Below are 22,828 nucleotides of genomic sequence, written 5' to 3' on the forward strand. Positions count from 1 at the left end.
TAAAGATACCACTCAAAATTTAACTATCTTAATAACAAATCGATACAAGTCATTTAAATTAAATTCAATTAATTTGTTTTTCAAATAAAAAAGCTAAACATAAAATGGCTATATTAATAAATAGTGTTTATAATTAAAATCTAATAAAAAATACAAAGTGCTACCAAAAAAGGATTATTTGGCTGTATGCTCTTTTTTTAACTTTGTTTATAAGTATTTAGCCATTATTTACTTCTACATTGAAAGAATTATTTATCAAGAATTCTTAAAGCAATTCCAAATAAAAAGAGATGGAGAAAGAGAGCGAGAGAGAGGAGAAAAAGTGGAAGAAATTGTGGTACCACTCGATACGACGTAATATTCCTTTATGCGTATAAGCGCATGTTACATGTAAAGTACGGTTACCAATGCAGCATTAGGAGGATAAGATAAGATTAGGCTGGTGCCTGTGCAATATCGTTGCAACCAGGGTTTTAATATCGGGGTTTAAAGCTGACACAATTCTATGACGTTCCGAAATTATTTATTTATTCATTGATTTAATATATAACTACTTTGTTATAACAACGTTGCAACGTTCACAGAGAAATTTTTCTGTTTAAAGTTTACATTACATTGAATCAATTATGTATATGAAATTTAACCTTAGTGCAAAAGATGGACGTATATATACCATTGCAGCTATGCAAATGCAATTGACGTCATTTTGAAGTTAAACGAAGCTTACATCAACTTCTAATTTGCGTTCGTATCATTAACATTTTACTTTAGAATTTGTCAAACGATCAGTCGTATGTAAATTAGAGACACAGGTGGACAAGAGGTGATAAGAATGTACATGTAATCTAAATACAACCCACAAAGTAAATTTCTACAAAACAACGCGTTTAATTTGTATGCACGTTTATTTCAGATGACTGTTACCGAATATAGTATTTGCAATTGACAGTGCTATCCAACAAATTACGCACAACCATCTAAAATATCACGAAAGTAACTAAGAAAATCCCTCAAACACATTCGATCATTTTCTTTATCTCTTTCAAAGCACTCGACAATCTCAGCACAATAATTAACAAATGCAAAAAAATATAAAATCTTTACCTTAAAAACAGTTTTACAAGTAGATAATCATTAAACATCGCTATATAACTATATTCAGTATATAAATAGGCTATACCCTTCTATATGTATATTATTGTATATACGAAATGTATGACGACGTAGTCGGTTAAAAGTGACCATTGACACGGATTTTTAGCTCGCGGTTCGTCCCGTCCCATGGGGTTATACAATTTCAAAGACGGCGATGAAACCCTAGAGGGGTCTCGGCCCTCAAGAGGTTCAGGGGAGAGAAAGAGAGAGAGAGAGAGAGAGAGAGAGAGAGAAGGAGCGGCGCGAACGTGGTAGCCGCCAAGGTGGAGGCGTTGTGTGCGCATGGTAGCGGGTCGCGTCTCGCGGCGTGGCGGACATAAAACGATTCGGAACGAATTTCGACAAATTGACGTGGCCGCCGCGAGCAACGTACTCTCCTGCGCGCCAACCTAACCGAACCGACCACCACACTGAACGCGAACCGACCAGGCGAAAAAAAGTCCCGTCGACTTTACCCCTTTCGCCCGCCACCACCGCGGTATGGTCTTACCTAGAAGTCTTTTCTTGTTTCTTTTTTTTTTTTGCTTTCTCCTTGTCCATATCTCTATCGCCTCTACTTGCCGCGGTTCCTCCTCGGACTCTATCCCCAGCACTACGGACCGTCCACCACCGGATAATCGATTTAACGCAACGTCGCGCGGTAATTGTTAATTTAGATTTTTCGCTCGCTCCCAGCCGTATTGAAAGCTCTTCTGTCTCCTTCTTATACTTCTAATGAGATCCAAAGATGGTGATTCGTGAGATCGTTTTCGAGTAGATTAGGAAACGTTTAAAACATCGCACGGAATAAAGTGGTATGATAATTTTTTTGATAGCGCAGAGTCAAATCCGGCGAATAAGATTCGTAATTTTCAACGTGTGCGATCGGGGGGTGATCCCGATTGATCACGGCTCGATTGGACACCACCAATCACAGCGACCGGTGCTTAGGAGCTTTGTAGTCTCAAGCGCTGTGAGTGGCTCGTGTCCAACTGGGTGCCACCCGTGCGATCTCACCAATCTCGCTTAGTGGCTTAGTATTTTCTCAGGCCTCGCGAGGATCCAATCGGATGCCACCACAGTTTCCCCTTTTATATACGCGGTCAGGAAAACCATTGAGTGCGTTACGAGCCGTGATTGAACGTGGCGGTACTTTAAGTGCACGTTTCTTGAAAACGCGGTCGCGCGCGGCGCAACAACAAAGTGCAACGTCGATGACAAACGACGGGCAGAAACGAGGTGTCAGAATGACGGAACCGCAAAAGGTAATGATATGATTGGGCCGTTGTACGCCGTACGGGGGATGTTTGCGGTTTTGCGGTTTCCGCCCCTCAAATCGACGCCTCTTCCCTCTTTTCTCCTCCCACCTCTCTGTCTCTTTCTCTATGCCTCCCCCGCTCTCTCTCTCTCTTCCTATGTCTCTTATTGTTGCGCACAAACATCGTCAATTTCACGCTTTGCCGCGGTTTACGATTTGCTAAACGACAGCGACGCGTTTTCGCGCGCATAGCTTAATTTTGTTAGCAGCGTTGTAATTTCGAGAGTGTCTTTCTATTTTGTCGCAAATGCGAAAAGGACCATTGGACCACGATCACAATACTAGTGTGCGCAATAATCGAATATAAAACATGAGTCATCTCGAAACGATAAATCGAAAGAAAAAAAGATAATAAAAAAAATTATTCCAATTGGCTGTTATTTATAAAAATAACCGCTTTTAAAGCATTCCGACTAATTAATAATTTCTACAAGACTTGTAATAGGAGGTACATTACGTAAAAATAAATTCGCGATGTTTATTAATCAAGTCAGATAATGTTTTCATGCAAGAAAAAAATTTTCAATAAAATCGTATTAATTTTCAGTCCAGAATCAAATAAATTTTATGATATAAGAGACAAAATAAATAATCATTTCGAAATTTTATTATTTTTTCAATTTATAATATATTACTGTTAAGGGGATTCTAAAATATACACGTACGGAATAGTAGTCCACAGACTAGTAGTTTGCACAAAGAAACAACGTAGGCAGGAATTCTTAGAATTGGACTTGGACATTTAATTAAAACGTTATTGTTATACAAAAATTTATGTGTATATGTGCGTGAGATATTTGTTGATGTAGTACATGTAGTGATATGTCCGAATAATTAATATAAGATATCTGCAGCTTCTAAAATCTTTACATTTTGTAAATCATTGAGGTTTTAGAAAATTTTCAGAAAATTACAAACAAATGCGTCTGTACGTTTCTTTAACGAATTATTCGTCTCATAAAGATGACAACTATTCGCGTTCTTTCGTATAGGAAGCCAAAGTTATATCAATTAAATAGCCAATTGTGAAAATATCTGTAGTACTTATTATTATATTTCACCGAGCAATCGATAATTGAACGATAATGCTTCTCCATTTGTCGGACGATAAATTGTCACTCGGATTTGCGTAAGACTCGCAAGACATCTAATCCGTAAACGACCCCTTGCATAAGCCGTCAAGATTCTAGTGATTGGTTAGTTTCATCTTCAAGTTACATCCGGTTCTTACATAAAACTTCACTAGGATAATCTCGACGTCATGATAAAAAAAACTATTAAATTCAAAATTTTTTCTGCATATTATTTTAAACATTTATGAGACAAAGCCATATTAAATATATTACTGTACAACACTTTTTAGTTGCCAAATTAAGAGGATATTAAAAAATACGTGTGTTATTATTTAAAAGCGTAGTATAAAAATATCGTATGTTATTTGTACATATGTAAAAACAATTTGTAAAATATATACCTCTATATTCCTATTTTATTGCAAACGTCAATACGTTGGTAAGATCCATCTTTATACATTTATGCAACTTGTTTTAAAAATCATTCTGTACGATGAAAAAAAATGCATTAAGATATCCCTGACTTTTTTCTTTTTGCCGCGCCTCATTACATTCGAGCATGAGCAGCATCAATCTCCTCGCACGTGGAAAGCCCCGCGCACTTTAATAGACGAATTAATCGACTCGGATGAAACATGGGACAAAAATGGCTACGGACTCTGCAATTGAACGACTCAATCCGATCTTGCCAAAAGCGTATTCTATACAAATCGGAATACATTGTATCTATAGACGCGAATATTTTTAACATACAGTTTTTTTCCACATGCAGCACGAGCGGAAAAAAACACATACACGGCACATAGTGTGAGGTCATAAATATTTCCAAAATTAATTCGAAAGAAAAATAAAAATGTACGTTTTAAACGATTGAAATTTCATATTGAAAATGATTTAAAATACTCTTTGTTAGTTATTTTTGGTCAATTTTTCAAATAAAGCAAGTTAATTCAAAATTGATTCGAAATTGATCTTCAACGCCTTTCAATTAATCTTCCAAATAACCGAGACGTAAGATATCGCCATATGATAGAGAGGAGTAGGGTCTTCTCAACACAACGGCGTATTCGTGCGTAGACGCATCGAAAGCGCTTGTTCCAGCGCGGCGGCGCTGTTCCGAGAAAGTTGTGGAATCTCCTGTTCGGGTCGGACCGGGGCACACGACGAATGGACAAATTACAGGGTGCACGGAATAATGAGGCTCCCGTTCTAGGACGTACATCAGAAATCGGGGCATCTCGCGGCTATAAATCACGCGGAACACGGCCGCGCCGAGCCGCTCCGTAAAACGGCCAATTGACGTGTTTCAGCTTGTACGAACGATACGCGTGGCACGAGCTGCTATACGGCTATAATGATGTAGAGGAAAACAAATACAGGTATCTTCAACGAAATATAAAAATAACAAAGTAAGAATAAAGAGAAATACTACCTACGTACCACGATATGCGCGCGATAATAGGTTTTTTTGCATATATTCTCTATACTTTCATGTATACTTTATATTGTGTAATTTTGCGGTAATTTCTTATTAAATTTACATATATATTGCCACCGAGCACAGGCGAGAAATTTCCGTATAAAAACAGTATAACGTATTGTCGCCACAGAGAAACGGAAAGTATCGTTAAGCCGGGGACAACTCGTTGAAACGTGGTTATCTCTCGAGTTAACCATATGGTAATGATATTCTGTCCGACTTTGCGATGTATCACAAAAACGATATCGCGCGTGATACGGAAAACTGAATACGCTACTTCGAAATGTAACGTCAATATTATGCGTGATTGAGAATCCTAATGACAATCTTAAACTATCGATTCATTGTCTTTTGATATTTCGGTAATTTAGCAGCCAGACTTTCTGCTTGATACGTGCATATTTTCTTATTCGCAATATAATTTCAGTATAGACTATGTATGTGTACAGTATCATGAAATATTCAATAGCATTCTTGTATTTTTCTTAGTAACACATAAATTATTAATGTCATTAATTCTCGAAAATGATAGACATTTTAAATTGCTTTTCAACTTGTATTTATATTTATTCCGTTATAATACAATATTAATTCAATGCAAACATCTACTTTTTAATAATAATCGAAACGGGAAAATATTTCTTTCTAAAATAACAACTATAATATCGAAACGTTAATAACTTTACAGATATGCTTATTCTCGATATAGCAACTCTATCACTAACCGGAAAAAGAAAGAAGAAGGCCACCTTCCTTTCGAAAGCGCGGGAAGAAATCATGGCGATCTAGCAACGACTTGTCCGTTACGGGCAGTTGTTGAGAGGCAGGTCGAGTAGACCGATTCAGAAAATCAAATGGCCACGACGAATTTATGTGCATTTCAAGTTTATCCGGCGATCGCTCTCGCACCTGTTTCTCGCCGAAACATCCCGCTTTGGAAAATGGAACATTTATCGATACATACTTTTATGCAAATTTGACAAGTAACGATAGAGACAGATTATAACATAACACATAATCATCGGCGATTAGCACAATTATTAGGTGTTGTTGTGCACTTGTATTTAAACCTATATAAAGTTATACCGTACTAATTGAAGGATCGTCGTAATGGCAGCTAAAGTGTGCATAATATCGCGATAGCTGTATTTAGAAGTCTATACACGAATGTGTTCGTTATCACCACGCAATAATACTCGTTTTACTGATCGGCACCGCATTGCGCGACACTTTCGACACTTACGTCTCCGTATCCGATATCCGATAATAAAAAGTATATATTATATATGAGAAAAATGCAGAAAATCTCACTCACCCGTATATGGCGTCCTTATCACGTTTGTGGACATCGGGCACCGCGGAGGCCGCGGCCGCAGCTGCCGCCGCGAGAACGTGTTGTGGAGGCTGAGGAGGAGGCGGTGGATATTGGGGGTGGGCTGGACCCATCCCTCCCAAGTGTGGGCTATGATGGAGACCGGGAACACCGCGGGCACTACCATGTGGATCGTATAGCCCTGCGCCTCCACCGCCGCCACCGCCCTCGAGGTAACCCCCGTGCAGCCCGCCATCATCGTACTGCAACCACAAAATTACACAAATTTTACAAACTTTCAACAACTATAATACACTTATATACTCGTATATAATATTTACCGATGCTTTTTCTTATTCAAAGATTATTATCTATCGATATAATCGTATACATATGTACGTTCTTGATATCAAATACTTGAAATGGAATTGTTACAGCTTCATCTACAAACTTAAAAATACTGCTTGCAATTATCTGTTAATGCTTCTTAATATCGTAATCTTCGGGTTTCTTTCCTATTTAAATATAGGCACTGTCTATTCTGGCGTTGGCTCGTAAATTTAGAATCGCGCGTTTATAACGATTGACGCAAGGACTCGGAGTGCACACGTGGATAGAGAACGTTCAAAAGGTGACACGGGAAAATTACTATTAGAATGTCACGTCTTTTTTTAAGCTTTTTTTAATCTTGTAACAATCGTAACTTCACGACTTCAAGTTCGTAAAACAAGCATCAGCCGGCGCTTCTAAGAACAGCAAACTATCATTCTACAGTTGTAGTATCTATGTAATTGCAATGCAATTAAATTTAGGAAATGAAAAGTTTTATGGACACATCATCGATGCACAGTTAAACCTATTAAAAAATTTGGAATTTTAATAATTCTTAGAAAGCAAGTAAAAAATTAATTTTAATTCCTGCTCTTAACTAAAAACTCCTTTAATTTACCAGATATTTCAAAATGTAACCTATCCTACTCGTGAGATAATGGAAGGTTACCTTATATATATTGTATAATAACGAAAGAGAAAATGCTTTTAACTTGATATTCTATTTTCAAAAGACACAAACACTTATTGGAATTTTTTCGTGGAATCACAACTGTCAACTTTTTCTTCGTTGCATTATCACTGTGAAGGAAAAAGATAAGATTTAATCATCGTTGAAGAAATAATTAATTACGTACCACCGTACGACCGGTAATAAATAACCGCGTATTTTCAATTACGCTTAGCCGCACCGACCTTCTAGAATACCGCAAAAAAAGGGGCAAGGCCTGGTGATTTCTAGCAATAAAGTTTTCGCGCAAAGCTGATGGATGACAAACAAAAGTGCACTAATTGTCGGATAAATTCGAACGTGTGGCATATCGATAGAACAGAGAGAGAAAGAGAGAGAGAGAGAGAGGGGGGGGGGAAGGGGGGACCTTTGATAGGTGGAAACCTGGAGACTCACTTCAATCGATCGCGATCGCGATCGGTTGGTCGGCCGATCGAGAACGGAAGCAATGATTTTCCCGGCGTCCTCCAAGCCCGCGGCTTGTCACGTCAGTCTGCACGGGAACGAAAGCAAGCCGATTATTATCGCTAATTGCTTAATTCTAGCGTTGGGCTCGGAATGCCGCGTAATTTCGTCGCGAAAACAAGAACCGGCGGGAATTTGCGATTATCAGTTGCAGCAAAGTGGGAATATGTGTTCGATACAATCCGGAAGAATGCAATTGCGTCCGTTACTGAGAAGCAATACTGTAAAAATTGGAAATAATCTGCAATCCGCGTTCTGCTTAATTTAATTCACCTTTGGCGCAATTCGCTCCTGAGAACGACGAGAAAGGTATATCAACATCTGTTTAAGTAGAAGGAAAAATGTACCGATGTAATCTGAAAAAAGCGATTGTAATTGTTACCAATTTCTCCCCGCCTTTCATCTAATTTGATTTATCTCGCGCTGAATACCGAATTCAAGATTGCGATGGAATTGCGAAAATTACGCGGTGCGAATCGAATCGCTTGCAATTACACTTGAATTAATCCGATACGCACGTTGAAGTTGCTCGAACGATCCATTTCGGAGCAGAATGCGAGTATGGCGAGTTGGTTAAAATTCGCCCTTTATTCCAGCTGCGCACAACACGTCCTCGTTTCCGTATCGCGAAAGTGCGGTGATAAGGCGTCGCAAAGAACCGAACAAAGTACTGAATTAATATGTCCGATATCTCATTGGCGTTTCTCGTATTTGCTATGCAACTTTCTGCGGGCTGCTTTTCAACTTGATAAAACCGAAAAACCTTGATTTCCAATATATATTAAATTAAAGACATTTCGGCGTATTGCAGATATTTTGACCAGAAAAATTAAATATATTTGCCTTTTCTCCAACTAAGATGTAATGGCAAGCTATAGATGTTATTTGGGACAGTTATTTCTTGTAGAAATAATTTTGTGCATAATATGAACACGTGATAAATTATTTTTCAGCCATCACGAATATTTCCACTTTGCGGTCTCTCTCTATTCATACAGATAAAATTTGCACTTATCCGAGAAAAACGACATAAAAGTAATTCTTGTCTGGTAGCGCGCGAACATGTCGCGTCTAGAATGCGAAATTCTCTGAACTGGAGGACTGAAAAAGGCCGCGGACAATAATTCACCGTCATGGCAGTATGAAGATATCACTCGACGGGCGAGCAGAATATCTTAAAGGGTAGCAGGAAGAAGAAGCGGGGTAAAAGGTTGTGTCTCAAGACGCGATCATGGACGACTCGCGACGAACGTCTACCGACGACGAAGCTCGTCGTCATGCTCGCCGTCGTCGTTGTCGTCATCCTCGTCAACGTCGTCGAGAAGATTCGCATTCGCGACAAAGCCGGTTCGAGAGAACGAGCTCGTGCGCGCGTCATATACAATACAATCGCTATTTGCAGACAGCGTTAATTTGTGACCGAAACGAAGAAGTTACAGTGCGACGTCGCGACGATGTCGAGCTGTCACCTAGACGTACGAGCAATGGACCGCCTTGACATGGGAGATATTTCCGGAAATGGTGTGAGAAAGAGACAAACGGATTTTTACTTTTTATAGTGAACCCTAGGTTAGTCTCTTTCTCTTTCTGAAATAAATTATTTCCCTCTTCTCTTATATTAAGTAAATTTAATTGAGTTAATTCCTTCGAGCATTATCAATATTATGTACTGCTGTGAAATAAAGTATCTAACAAATGTCGCGTGCATATAAAAATTCATACGACTGCTTAAGTGCTGAATTATGTTGCGCGCTCGTTGGTCTCGAGCAAAAATTCAATAATGCATCCTAGGGTTAATATACGAATTTGTCCTGTCATGTGGATTAATGCAAGACGCGAGAATTCCGACGTACGTATGGAAATGACGTTTTTGCGTAAACAGCGCGGAGCCGCTTCGGTTTCGCGCAGCTGTAACCGGCTCGGCAGGCCGAAGAACCGAGGGAAATTTAGCAAAGCCTGACAAACGACCGCCATTTATAAGTAGATAGGTCAAGGCGAGCGCTTAAGCATCTCAGTATAAATTGCGAAAAAAAAGAACGCAGAGGGAGGAGGCGGCAGAGGCGGGGGAGGTAAAAAAGACAAGACGTGGCGTATTCGCCTGCTCCGCAATACTCGTGTGTGTTGTGCGCTCTTGTGCGATTATTTCTGGGTGAAAATATAAATTGGCAGAATACATCGCGAGCCGACGGATCACTGAGAGAATTCAGAAAATTGCCGAGTGATGAAGATGCCGCCGTCGGCGAATTTCGCGAGCCGACGAAATAAACACCAATAATCCGACAGCATTGGTCTCCTTTGTTCCTCTCTTTCTCTTTTCCACTTCTCTTGTGATCTTCTCTTGTAACATTTTGCTTCGATCTTTGTTGTACTCTACACAGCCGGAGTTGACATCAATTCACAAAATCAATAATGTATCGTACGGAAAAAAATATCAGAGACGTAAAAAATATCCCACTCGGCTATTAATTTCTCGTGCGAGCAATGCAACGCAAAAAAATCTTTCACCGCGTGAAAGATTTTCGAGGGAAAATAAAATTCGCCTTTGGTATCTCCAGGGTGATCACTTTCGACATGTAGCTTTACCAAATAAATTTTCACATAATGCTATTTTTATTGAGAGAATGTTATTTTCACATTTAATTTATATACTCTTTTAATCCGTTGACAGAAAATAGAGTCGTTGGTACCATCAAGATTTCGCAGAGAAAAAGACGAGACTCTCGATGCCGTTTGACGGCGGAGCAAACTCACTTTGAAATCGGCAAGTATGTTCGCGAGCTCTTCACGTCAGCCATAATGTTTTATTTCGAAACAAACTTTTGCATCGAAATTTTCATTTGACATTTAGTGTCGGCATAAAAATAAAACTCGTTCACCAAGGGGGAGGACCGCCTGGCGTCAAATATAATCGAGATAGATTGATTATTATTTAACGCGCCAAATGACAATTTACAATTTATAATGAAAAATTTGGCCGATAAGCATCGATTGTCAATACTAAACTATTTAAGAATCCTTTTGCTGTTTTAATATCGTAGGGAAAGAGAAAGGGAAAAGTGTCGCCAGTATTTTAAATGAAAGTAAGAAAGAATAAAGAAGAAATGCATCTATATCTACATTTTTGTAATCAATATTAATCTTTAAAAAACATTGTGATATCATACTTTTATTTATGTACAAAAGACATTGTTCCCATTTCAGTCCAAGTCCTTTCTATTCCAAATTTGATTTCGTTTAGCATTTCACACACATTGAAAATTTTCTTTTCTCTACTACTTTTCTCGCATACGATTACGCGATACATGAAGTATAATTATTACACACGACGCTAATTAGTTTCCTTAGAAATTCAATTATCTCAAGCACATGGTATAAAATCAGATAGAATTCTCGTAAGCTCGCGCCTCGCTATCTTTCGTATCGCTTCTTTCTTCCTTCTCTCTTTTCCCATTATGTTAGAATAGAAAATCCAACGATATAAATCGTGGTAGTGCAAAACTTGCAGTTAACTCTTACACGGTCACGCTATTAGCGTAATTCTAGTAAGACAAAACGTTTCTTCATAATGACAATTATATTGTCTACTTTGTAATATAAATATAGAGAGTTCTCCTTTTTCAGTTTTCAAAAATATATTGGCGCTTTAACAAACAAGTTGGTAAATTTAAACGCCCGCATCTTTTAATTTTTGTGAGAATATTACAATATATATAGAAAGGTATAAGATATGGCACGACGCGAGAGACATAATCTCCGAGACACTACTTGGTAAAACTACTTGAGAAACGTTTGACAGGTTTATGGTTGCATTCGAATGGTCGCACGCCGACTACGGAGTACGGACATATTTTTGGAAAACAGAATTAGGCTCGTATCGAGCGGCGCCCACCATACAGCTCTAAATCGCGGGAATCGAGCCGAGTTAGGCCCATTTATCTCGCGCATGAATATGCCTAACGACTGTCCAGACGAAAAAAGGAAAAAACGGTAGCGACGCAGCGCGCACGGCCAATAGGGAACGGCGAGAAATCGATACGACTTTAATCCGTAGGCTAAAGGCCGATATCCGCAATCGGGAGAGCGAAAGTGATTGATGGATGCCCATAAATACATAATCACGGCTCATTCGGCGGCGGTACAGCGCCGACGGACGACGAAAAATCGGATCCTCGTCGTCGAAGAGCCGTCCGCCATTCTCGCGGTTGGAATTTTTAATCCTAAACGCGCTATCGCGTTATACCTACAGATACAGATTTCCTCACCGAAACGTACACGCCACTCATGCGAAACGCACTCGTTGCACCTTTCATTCACAGCTCTCCTAGATGCTGCATACTTTTCATTGCTCACTAACTGTAACGAGAACGAGGTTTGGAAGGATCAAAAAAAACAAATGCGAAATAATATAGCGACACGTAAAAATAAATAGCAAATTAAAAAAAAAACAAATAGAGACGGAGACAGTCTACGATATTGAAGTTTATTCCTAACTAACGAACAGAAATTTTAATTTTGCAGATGATCACATTTCTCATTAAAATAAATATATATCGACAGAGACCTTTAAAACATATACAAAAATAAATAAAATGAAAAGTTGATAAATTTACTGCCAATAATAGCAAATAAATTTAATATTTGTATGCATCCGCGACCATTAGAATTTACGAAACCTGTCATCGTAGTAAACAGATAAAAATTTACAAATACTCGCTGTTGTTCCTTCGACAGTCGCGCGCATTTAGCAAAATACTTATCGTATTTCGTAAATGTTTTGCAACCTGCGACGGAGCGTTAAGTCATTGCAAAAATTCACCTGTCAAGGACCGAGCTTTGCTGTAGACGTCGCTTTCTCCGATCTAAAGAATTCTCCGTGTTGCACGCAAAAGAGTTTGCGATCCATCGAAACAGACACGCACGCACGTTTCGGCAATTTTGCAAGCGCAACCAGGACTGAACGACGGGACGGAGCGGAATTGAGCGGTAAAAAGCGCGCGTTGAATCGTCCTGCACGATCCGGCTGCGATTAAGACACCGACGGTATCAGACGCAAACATATTATTTGCCTGAAATTGTCAATATTCATTATATCCGGTTTACCGAGAACTATTTTTGCAGCGAAACACAATTAACACCTTGTGGATGTGTCACCAATATTTATTCTTGGCAAAGAAGACGTGAGAATTGACGTAAGAAACATTTCTTTCGCGTATTTAGAGTGAAAACTGTATCTAACGTAAAAATTGGAGGAAACTGAAATTGTACGATTTTAATTCTTGTTTATGTATTAGCAAGAATGAGTCAGCTGTATGGAAGCAAAAGTATGCGAAAAGAATTCGTCGTTATCTCATTAAAAGTTGGGCAACAAAAGAGATTGGAGTCGAAAAAAGTTGCATACGAATCACATCACAATAACGCACGCGTAAAGCGAGTTATCGGCGGCGAGAAACACTGCTTTTGCATGGATTCAGTTATCGGAATCAATACGGCCTGTTTAGCACAACACACTGAATGATCGAAAAGTGTCAATGCAATCGAATTTCATTCGCAATTCCTTCACTTCGAATCTCGAAGCGAGTTTACATCAAGTGTTCTGAATTTACATAAAACGAGAAAAATATTTGAATATGCCGAGTATCTAGCATCAGCAAAACAACTCAGACACACAACTCGAAACGTAGATACCACCTATTTTTTTTAAATAATCGTACATTTCAAACATTTATCCACAACGTCAATTTGTAAAAATTTTTTTAAAGAGACACAAATATTAACATTGCGGTTAATGAAAACTGCACGAATATACTTTCATCTGCAGCAGTCTACTTTGGAAATATAATTTACTACTTGTTCGGTGTAATACGAAAGATAAAAAATTCTTCAAGTATGTCATGATATACCTATACCTATACATATCAAAAGCAAAAAGTAAAACTTTCTTCGTGTATTATTGTTTTAGTATTACAATAATCGGATTTACGTAATTATTTAAGATATTTATCAAGCACATACCAAACTAAAAAACACACTGAGAAAGAAACTTGTTACATCCGACGGCCAGAAACGTATTTTATAACCATGAAGAATATAGCAATCATACGTAAATACAATATTTATATACAACAAATCTTAAAAAGTTATTTGTAATAGTTTATGCATCCAGAGAATAGGAATTCATATTTTTTTACATTAGACACATATTAAATAATAAGTAAGTCACGCATTAGGCTCGAACACATAGGTATAAATTTTTGATAGATTCGTTGTAAGCGAATGTAAAAGGCTATAACAAGACTATTGTCCCGCAATTCGTTATATTTGACCGCTGGATTGAATAAGAAACCGCGCCAGTGACGCGAGAGCTGATTAATTCTTCGAAAAGAGATCTAAATTTTGCGGTAAATTTTAATTCAAAATTTAGATAAATGTGACATTATCAACGTTAAAGTATTAGATATAATCACATAAAACTCTCTCTCTAAAAGTAATATAGAGCTTTGATATAAAATTAAAGTAGATTTTAATAAGTAGAAAGAAGAATATTTGGAAAACTGAAAATTTCATGAAACGGAAATGAATAATTTGCACGTTATTATCGTTATTATTATATTATACCATACGAACACTATATACTAAAGAGTTACTACAGATTTATTGAAACATGATTCATTAAGTTCGTGTCACTCCGGGCGTTTAAATTGTAAAAAGAAGACTTCAATGATACTTAATTGAATTATCATAGACAATAATCTATTACCGGAATAATGTTGCAATTATTTATCACGTTAGTGCAGAATAATGAAGAAATAATGCGTCTAACTTTTGACACGTTAGAAATGTTTACGAGACACAGTGAATGGAAACGCGTTTCGGAGCGTAGCGATGCCTTTCATCATTGAAAACAACAACGGAATGTCAACTTGCCGCTTGTTTTAATTAAGCGTTCGTAACGTCGTATGCATTTGTCATCGGGCAATCTGTGAGTGAATGAAAATTATGAAGCTCTGCGCCCATCTTCTGAAATCTAACGAAACGCTTTCCGTTCGAAACAGGCGTTAATAAATTTGTGCGTGAAACGCGATTGAAGATTATTCGGATAAGGATATTCGGAAACAATATGCGATCTCAAAGTGAATACTCGGTCTACGATTGCGTGAGCGTGCCTGAAATCAGTGAAGATTCTTCCAGAGTTCCGAAACGGTCTCGTCGTAACGGGCGTAAATATTCAACAGATGATCCCTATTCGGATCCTCTTGGATGCCATACAACTGTTTAGTCGTTTAGTGGAAGTCGGTGGTGAACCGACGAGCGTGAGGCGTCGTCGTTGCGACTCACAATCGAGGCCGGGGGAAATTTACTCCCCGGTATTGTGCTATGATTATCGGACGTAATTACGGTCAAAGTCGTTCGATTACGACGTGTGTAATCGACACGTAAACACGAAACGAGCCTGCAAGCCTCTCTCTCTCTCTCTCTCTCCCTCTCGTTCTCCCGCATCCTTCGCGAATCGGCGATACCGGTGACACGGGTGCGCGCGAATCGCTCGAATTTCGCACGCGAGTAAGAAGCTCGCTCTCGGCTAGCCCGAAAGCAGCCCCTTTGTGCGGCTGTCGTTTCTCTTTCTTCGGCCGCCGCAACGCGTTGTAAGCGACGTTACAACGTTACAAAGCGCCGAGGCGGCCAACATGTAAATTCCCTTTCGACACGGCGACGATACTCGATTCAAATTCACCAGCCGCGGACTCGCGTGCGTCCAAGTCTAAGGAGACGGAACCTGCCGGGGAATCCCTCTCGAGGCGCGATACAGCGCGAAAGAAAAAGAGGGACGCTGTTTTACAAACTCACGCGCCGCGATGAATTCCTAGAATCCTCTCGGTAATGAAATCACGCCGTGGCATAAAAACCTGGCAGCGAGAGCTCCACGAAAATTAGATCTTGTGTCTGCGCATGGCGCGATCGCGTTCAGAAATGATGGACAATCAATCACTTTCGCGTAATGAGAAACTTTTTCCGCGCATCACCCTCATTTTTAAACATGAGATTTAAAAAAGATACTTTTCTCCAACGGCACTTCAATTCTCGTGAAATTTTCATTTAGACATTTTTGGAGCACTCGGCAAAAATACCGGCGAAGAACGATCCTAGCTAGTATTTTTGAAAAGCCGCTCCGAAGCTGGGTCATCCTCGACTCCGATTTAACGCGTTTGTTCTGAATTTCCGTAGCGAGAAAAGGATGCATAATGCGAAACATACCCTTGGCTGCGCCATGAACGCCCTGGCCGCGCCGGGGAACTCTGCGTGCTGAGCCACCGTAGCGGCTGTATTTTCCCACAATGTAAGCAAGCGAGCCTCGACACTTCACTACACTTTCTTGGCACTGTTATAGCGCGCTAAGCTTAAACGCTCGAACGCGCTGCGCTGGACTTTCACGGTAACGATAAGGTCGTCCGACGGAAAAGTTGTCTCTTCTTTTTGAATCGGCCGTCGGACTGCGTCGCCACTCGGTTTGCTCCGGTTCCGCTCTGCTGAAATCCTTCCTTCTTTCTCTTCCTCCCTCTCCCTCTCACTCTTTCTCTTTCTCTCCGTGTCTCTCTGCGGATTCCTTCTCACTGCCTGCTTTTCCTTTTGTGTCGCGACTCGTCCTCTGTATTTTGAAAGACTCACACATACACAACAGACAGGAGGAAGGACGGCGTCGGTTTCGGCAGCCGACGGTGAAATTCAAACTGTCGCGGACGAGCGTCAGCACAGTTCGGCGGTGAGTATCGTTTGTGGTATGACTTTTCCGACGGCTACGACAACGGCTCGGGCCGGGTACACGTGCTTCCTCATCATCGTTGCGGTTATTACACCACCTCGGACGTCCACACATACGCACAAACACACACACACACGGCCGTGGGTGTCGGAGCTTCTCTCGTCAATCCCGCATATTGTTACGAGCGTTCGGTTGCTTGTACAGACACGTGGCTCGACCTTCGCGCGGTATCAACAAGACAAGAGCCGTTGGAGAGAATAAACACAAAACGCACCTAAAGCGCGTTCGCGCGCGAGGTGATCGCGAGATGATCGCGAACGTGCCGCATCGAGACGCGATGCACACAAAGTTAACTTTAGTCCCGTTTCACTTTCCTGCTCCCTTCACATCCGCGACGCACGACGACGACGACACGTCCCGCTTCTATTCACCGTTTCCCACACAATCGATCATCACCGATGATGTCACTGACAGAGACAGAGAGGAAAACACGTTACATTCTCCAGTTCACGACACCAAGTGAGAGCCACAATGACGCCCGACGACGTAGATGAGGACGACGACGACGGGCGCCACGACGCGAGCACTATGCACCGACGTGTATGCTAGCACCTCGCGGGTGTTTCGTCGCGCGCGTTTACGGGAGCGATCAGCGATCACCGAGCGAAGACGCGACGCGAAGCGAGGCGCGTGACGCACACGGTGTGACGGCGGCGTTGCCACGACACGACACGACACGACACGGCGCGTTGTCTCGTGCTCAACTGCTGGCCTCCCTGCTCCGGTCTCCCTGCTCCGGCCGCGGTTGCCGCCTTTACGCACAATATTCTAATCTAATCTACGACACCGGCCGCGCTTCTTTCGGAATACGGCACGCACGCACGCACGCACGTTACGGAGGACGCGAGATGGATGCGACGTGACGTGACGCGACGCGACGCGACGCGACGCAACGCGACGTGACGCGTGGCGAGAGGCGAGACGAGACGAGACGAGACGAGGCGAGGCGAGAGGCGAGAGGCGACGCGACGCGACGCGACGGGCGGTACGCGATATAACCGCAGGATCGCGACGCGAGTCGAGAGAGGAGACCGCGCGAGCAAGAGCTGTCCGCGAGACGGCGGGCGACCCTCCTCCCTGACCGTGACTACTACTGCGTGTGGCACTCGTAACTCCGGCGGACAGAAGGTGGTAGGTTCGTAGTGTGTTACACGTAGCGGGCGCGCGGTCGAAGCCAGCCACGGGGATATGCGTGTTTCAGGTTTCCCCCACGAAAAAGCAACCGGGTGTAGATCGCACGGGTAGAGAAGAGCGGAGCGAGCGAGCGTGGAGAGCAGCGCCTAGCGCGGTTTTAGATCCTGCGCCGTCCGCAGTCGTTCGCCAACTGTCAATCAGCGCCGCGCTACGCGACGGAGTGGGAGACGCGGAGACACGCCCACCGAGCTCGGCCAATGCGTCCACTGCGCCCGCCTATCGGGACCCCGGACCCGGCCGAGAGCAAGCGCGGTCTCAGCGCCCTCGCGGCCAGACTCGGAACCACCGGATCCTCCGCCATCGCTACACCACCACTACCAACGAGACTGCCGACGGCCGATGACGACGCCGCCGACGCCGACGCCGATGACGACGACGACGACGACGACGACGACGTCAGCGACGACGATCGCGATCAAGAGCCCATGGCTACGACCATACGAGACAGCGTCGTTCGCGAAATACTGAGATGCATCGCATCGCTTCTAATTCCAGGATCGCGCGACCGAGGCGTTTCCCTCGTTTTTGCCTCTCCTTGCTCCGAGACTCTTCTCTAACGACTGAAACAGTCAAAAATACCATCATGTTCTGTGTTTCATTTCCAGTCTTATCGTCAAAAACGTGATTCTAAAGAGATTCCTTAAAGAGACACATGTAATCAATAACATGTACATGCAACCTGATTATTACGTTTGATATTCTAATTCAAACATATTGGTAAACTATCTTCCTTTTGTTATAAAAAGTATACGATACAACGGAAAGGGAATATGGAAATGTGAGTAATTTCGAGTAGTTTCGAGTATTAATACGACTGACTGAAGCACTTGGTGCGAACGTGCCGTCGGTGATCGACGTGGGACAAACAGCGTAAAAAATTTGACATTGCACTTTCAGAACTGCTCCTATCGTGCTGGCGCTCAGCAGATCGAACCGAACGGTCACGCGCGCGCGCGCGCGAACGCAGGATAATTCTGACAGTCAGCATGGCGAGTGGTTCTTGGCAGAGAGAATCCACCGCGCCGTTTCCCTACAAACTACTTTACAAACGCAGCCACCTGAACAAATTCCTATTGATCCTAGTTTGCGGAATTGGAGCTGATCCTAACTCAACAATTCACTATTCTTTTCTAAATTACAGTCCTTCGTGCACCTATCTCTACAATAAATATTTTATTTACCAGGATTGACCATCGACTATAGTGTCGCTAATGGCCTGCAATCTTTTCATAATCTTATCTAAAGTAAATTTATTCAGTCGTCATTTGACATCGGACTGCACTTATAAACAATCACAAAAAAATTCTAACCAGAGGAAGGTGCACTAATGATAAATATTTATACATATATAGTGTGTTTCTTTTGTTGTGTTTTATATATTACAAACGTTAAAGTCATTTGTATAATGATTCGTACAATGACAAGTCAAAAATAGAAATCACCACGATGTTTACTTTTACGTCGGACAAAAGATTTTAGTTATACAAAGAAAATTTCGAAAATTTAATGCAGCAAATAGTCAAACGCACGTGGTGCACATGTGATGCACACATATTGGCTCATATATCACACTACAAGCACTTACAACTCTTGTTACTAGTACCTGTTCTTTAGAATGATCTATTCTTGCGAAAGATGCACATGATATGTATGTGTAACAATAACTATATCGAAATTATTTACTATTTATAACAATGAATTTGCTAAAATAGAGATATTGAAGGAATGTTTTAATAAAACTGATAACGCATTCGTGCAATACAAGTCCATATCCAGTAACCATAAACGAAATTATCAACGACGACTACGTGATGAGCTTTTATATTTTTTATTACAATTTAGCCGATATTTCGCGCCAGGAAGCCAGCGGCGCTAGCGATCGAGCTTTGAATGAACCGAACAGCTGACTCTGCGTAGGAATTGGGTCGCGAACGTGCGGTTTCGAACTTTGAATGGTATTCGGCGTTCGGTGAGTAATAGCGACAGGAGGCGGTTGCAGGAGGACGTGGAGGAGGGCGGGCGACCTGTCACCGACATCACTCAGTGTCTCCCTCCTGGCGTTCACTTCGCTCGATTTTATGACTCTCTCATCCCGCACTTTCCTCCCTTCGCCGCAGCTTCGTCCTCGTCCTCGTCCTCGCGCGTCTACTCTACCGTCGTCGTCCTCGGCGCGCGTTTACACGCCGCGTTCCGCATAATATCGCAAATTGACACATCCGCGTTCGGCTTCGGCAGCCATCGATCGACGTGGCGGCGCGGCGCCAAGTTGGACGCCATCGACCAAATGGATAATGAATCCTGGATTCTCGAATTTATGTTGCGTCTTCCCTGTATACGTATATACTCATATGTACCTATATAGTATAGAAACGCGAAGGCGAGTTGTCTTTTCGTTAGGATTTAACTGATTTATTTTTACTATTCGATGTTAATTCTTTAATACGAGTAAGATTCATAGATGCAGTAAGTACAGGTCATACATGAAATAAATGAGATTATGTCAAATTGAGCTAAAGTTATGTAAACATTTGGAAGAACAATTTATCGTAACAGATCGTGAGAAATTTCTTTCTATGGAAAATTTTGTCAAACATTATTCTTTGTTTAGTCACATAATAAATAACAACTATAATAAATAATAATACAAGGAAAGTTATTGATTTCAATGTTAAAATTATAGAATATTTATACACTCTAAAAAGTTTTTCGAAGAAAGAATTTTAGATATATTGAACACAAAAATTGTTCGTAACAACAAAAGGTTTGGAATGTAAAAAAGAAAGTTGTTTAGCAGATTTCATTTAAACTTACATTTAGACAAAGCTTGAAATTCTTTTATAAAGACAACTTTCTTGTTTGCAACATAAATATTCTGCCGACAAAAATCGATTCTTTAGCATATATTGCAGATATAATTCATACCGCAACGAATTGCCTTTTGTAGTCCCAAACAAAGAAATTGCACAATCATCGATTCTTTTTTCCATCTCCTTTTGTTCTTTTACTTGTTCTTTTACTAATTCGCATTTCCAGAATATTGTAAGGAGCTACAGGGCGCAAAAGGCATTTTAAGCTTGTTATTTTGTGATAGATCCAGCACCGAGATGAATCCAGCTATGTCGTACATCTGTCAATAGTAACAAGGGAAGAACTTCGATCTCTCTCTCTCTCTCTCTCTCTCTCTCTCTCTCTCTCTCTCTCGCGCGCGCGCGCGCGCGCAGCAAGCGACGAGTCATTAAATTTCTCGTGACGCCAGAGAATGATCGATTCTTACGTAAGCCCCCTGCCTGCTGCGAATTATCTAAGTGGCCCTGCGAAAAATTCGATAAACGTCATCAGAGCCGAGAAAGCTGCCACCCTCGCTACTCTTCCGTATTCTACAATCTATATAATGTCCACGTGCTTGACAACTAGAACTTGGGATTTACGAAATAGAATAAAGTGTTAAATGTATATAAAAAATATAAAATAATAAAATGTGCAATGAAACAGCAATGCATCATATAATCAACAACAATTAAATTATAACTTTCTAATTTATGCCTCATACTTGTACATTTCTCAGAAAATTTATAATAAGCATTATTTTAGGTGACAGATTTCGACGATTGCACTTGAATTAGAATGATCACTCCAGCCTCCAAATGCACATTTATGAAAATAAAATTACAAGTATTAGATGAAAAGGAATTTCGGACGACATGCATTAATACATTGGCAAAGCTGATACAATGTGATTGTATGCGACCCTAACCTGCTTCCTATTCGTGCGTAATTCTATGAAACATCCCTACTGTCTCTCTTATTGTGTTGGAAAGGGGCGTAACAATGTCAAAGTCTATACAGTTAAGCTGAACAGAAGCAGGAAACGTGTTCGTATGCGATGTATACCGATTGTTCGCCTTTTGTGGAAGGTCCACTGCTTTACGCGCAGAGAATCTTCCGCAAGTTTAATTTAGGCTGTTGGTCGCGAAATGTAATATAAATCCTCGCTTTTTAAAAAGTTCGAGCAAAATTTACATTGGAAAAAAAATTTGCTGAATTTTAATAAATATGTGTTTCAATAGTACTGGCGAAATATTTACTTACAGTAAATAAGTATTCACTCAAAATAAAAAAATTATGCTTAAATCAAATAAATATGTGTTTATATTTAGTAAATATTTCGTTAGTACTATTGAAACAAATATTTATTAAAATTTAATAAATTTTTTTCCAGTGTACGAACTTTCGTAAATTCTATATGTTTATACTGAATTTCTTGTCGAAATTTTTTTAGGAGTAATCTAAAATTACATATCTATTAACAATACCTATATATAATAGCTTTAAATATACCTGCATAAATTCAAGCTTCCGTCAAAACATTCCGATAAAAAATTTAGTATCTTGAAAAATGCTGTCTCTTGTTATATTTTCAATCAACAAATCAACAAATATTAATTTGTTTGTTTGATTAATAAATTTAAAATGATTTTCGGTCCTTTAATCATTGTGCATAAATTGCAAGAAATTACACCGTCACTAATAATATCAGATAACCATCTCAACTCAACTCAGATTAAATATATGATCCGCATTTAAGCGGACCACGGATTAAGCGAGATTCAATCCTAAGGATTTCGCGTATGTAATCCGTTTAACTTTCTATCGACCAACAACATAGAGTTAAATATTCTTCATTCATCAGATAACATTCTGACATGGTCGGGATAATTATATATACACGCTGTGTAATTTATACAGTATATTTTTATAAATAATAGACTCGAAGTAGCCCGCTACATTATACAATTGAGTGAAGATAATGTTTTTTTTTCCATTATGTTTGCACTTACGAAAAATGTGTACATTCTACGATTATCGCAAACGTAAAAATTAGTTGGGAATGGTAACTAATGTTGTTGCTGGAGCACAGAATGTTCAATAACAAAAGAACATTCGATAACACCGCAAAAGCGCGTAGCAACATTA

General features: G+C 40.5%; 1 protein-coding gene across 4 annotated transcripts in view; it reads right to left on the reverse strand.

The window, feature by feature from the left end:
* hth (Meis homeobox homothorax) overlaps positions 1 to 22,828 on the reverse strand; it is a 446,666-nt gene that overhangs the window by 387,303 nt on the left and 36,535 nt on the right. For 3 of the 4 annotated variants that reach the window (XM_018505262.1, XM_018505259.1, XM_018505261.1), the window contains exons 1-2: positions 16,096 to 17,486; positions 6,321 to 6,580 (exon numbers count right to left, since the gene is read on the reverse strand). In XM_018505262.1, coding sequence (XP_018360764.1) covers positions 6,321 to 6,580; positions 16,096 to 16,110 — 275 coding nt within the window. In that variant the 5' untranslated portion in view covers positions 16,111 to 17,486. Of the gene's footprint in view, positions 1 to 6,320; positions 6,581 to 16,095; positions 17,487 to 22,828 lie in introns of those variants that run through there. The other variant, XM_018505263.1, reaches the window with a different exon arrangement.

Source organism: Trachymyrmex cornetzi, unplaced genomic scaffold (assembly GCF_001594075.2).
Source record: "Trachymyrmex cornetzi isolate Tcor2-1 unplaced genomic scaffold, Tcor1.1 scaffold203, whole genome shotgun sequence".
Lineage (NCBI taxonomy): Eukaryota > Metazoa > Arthropoda > Insecta > Hymenoptera > Formicidae > Trachymyrmex > Trachymyrmex cornetzi.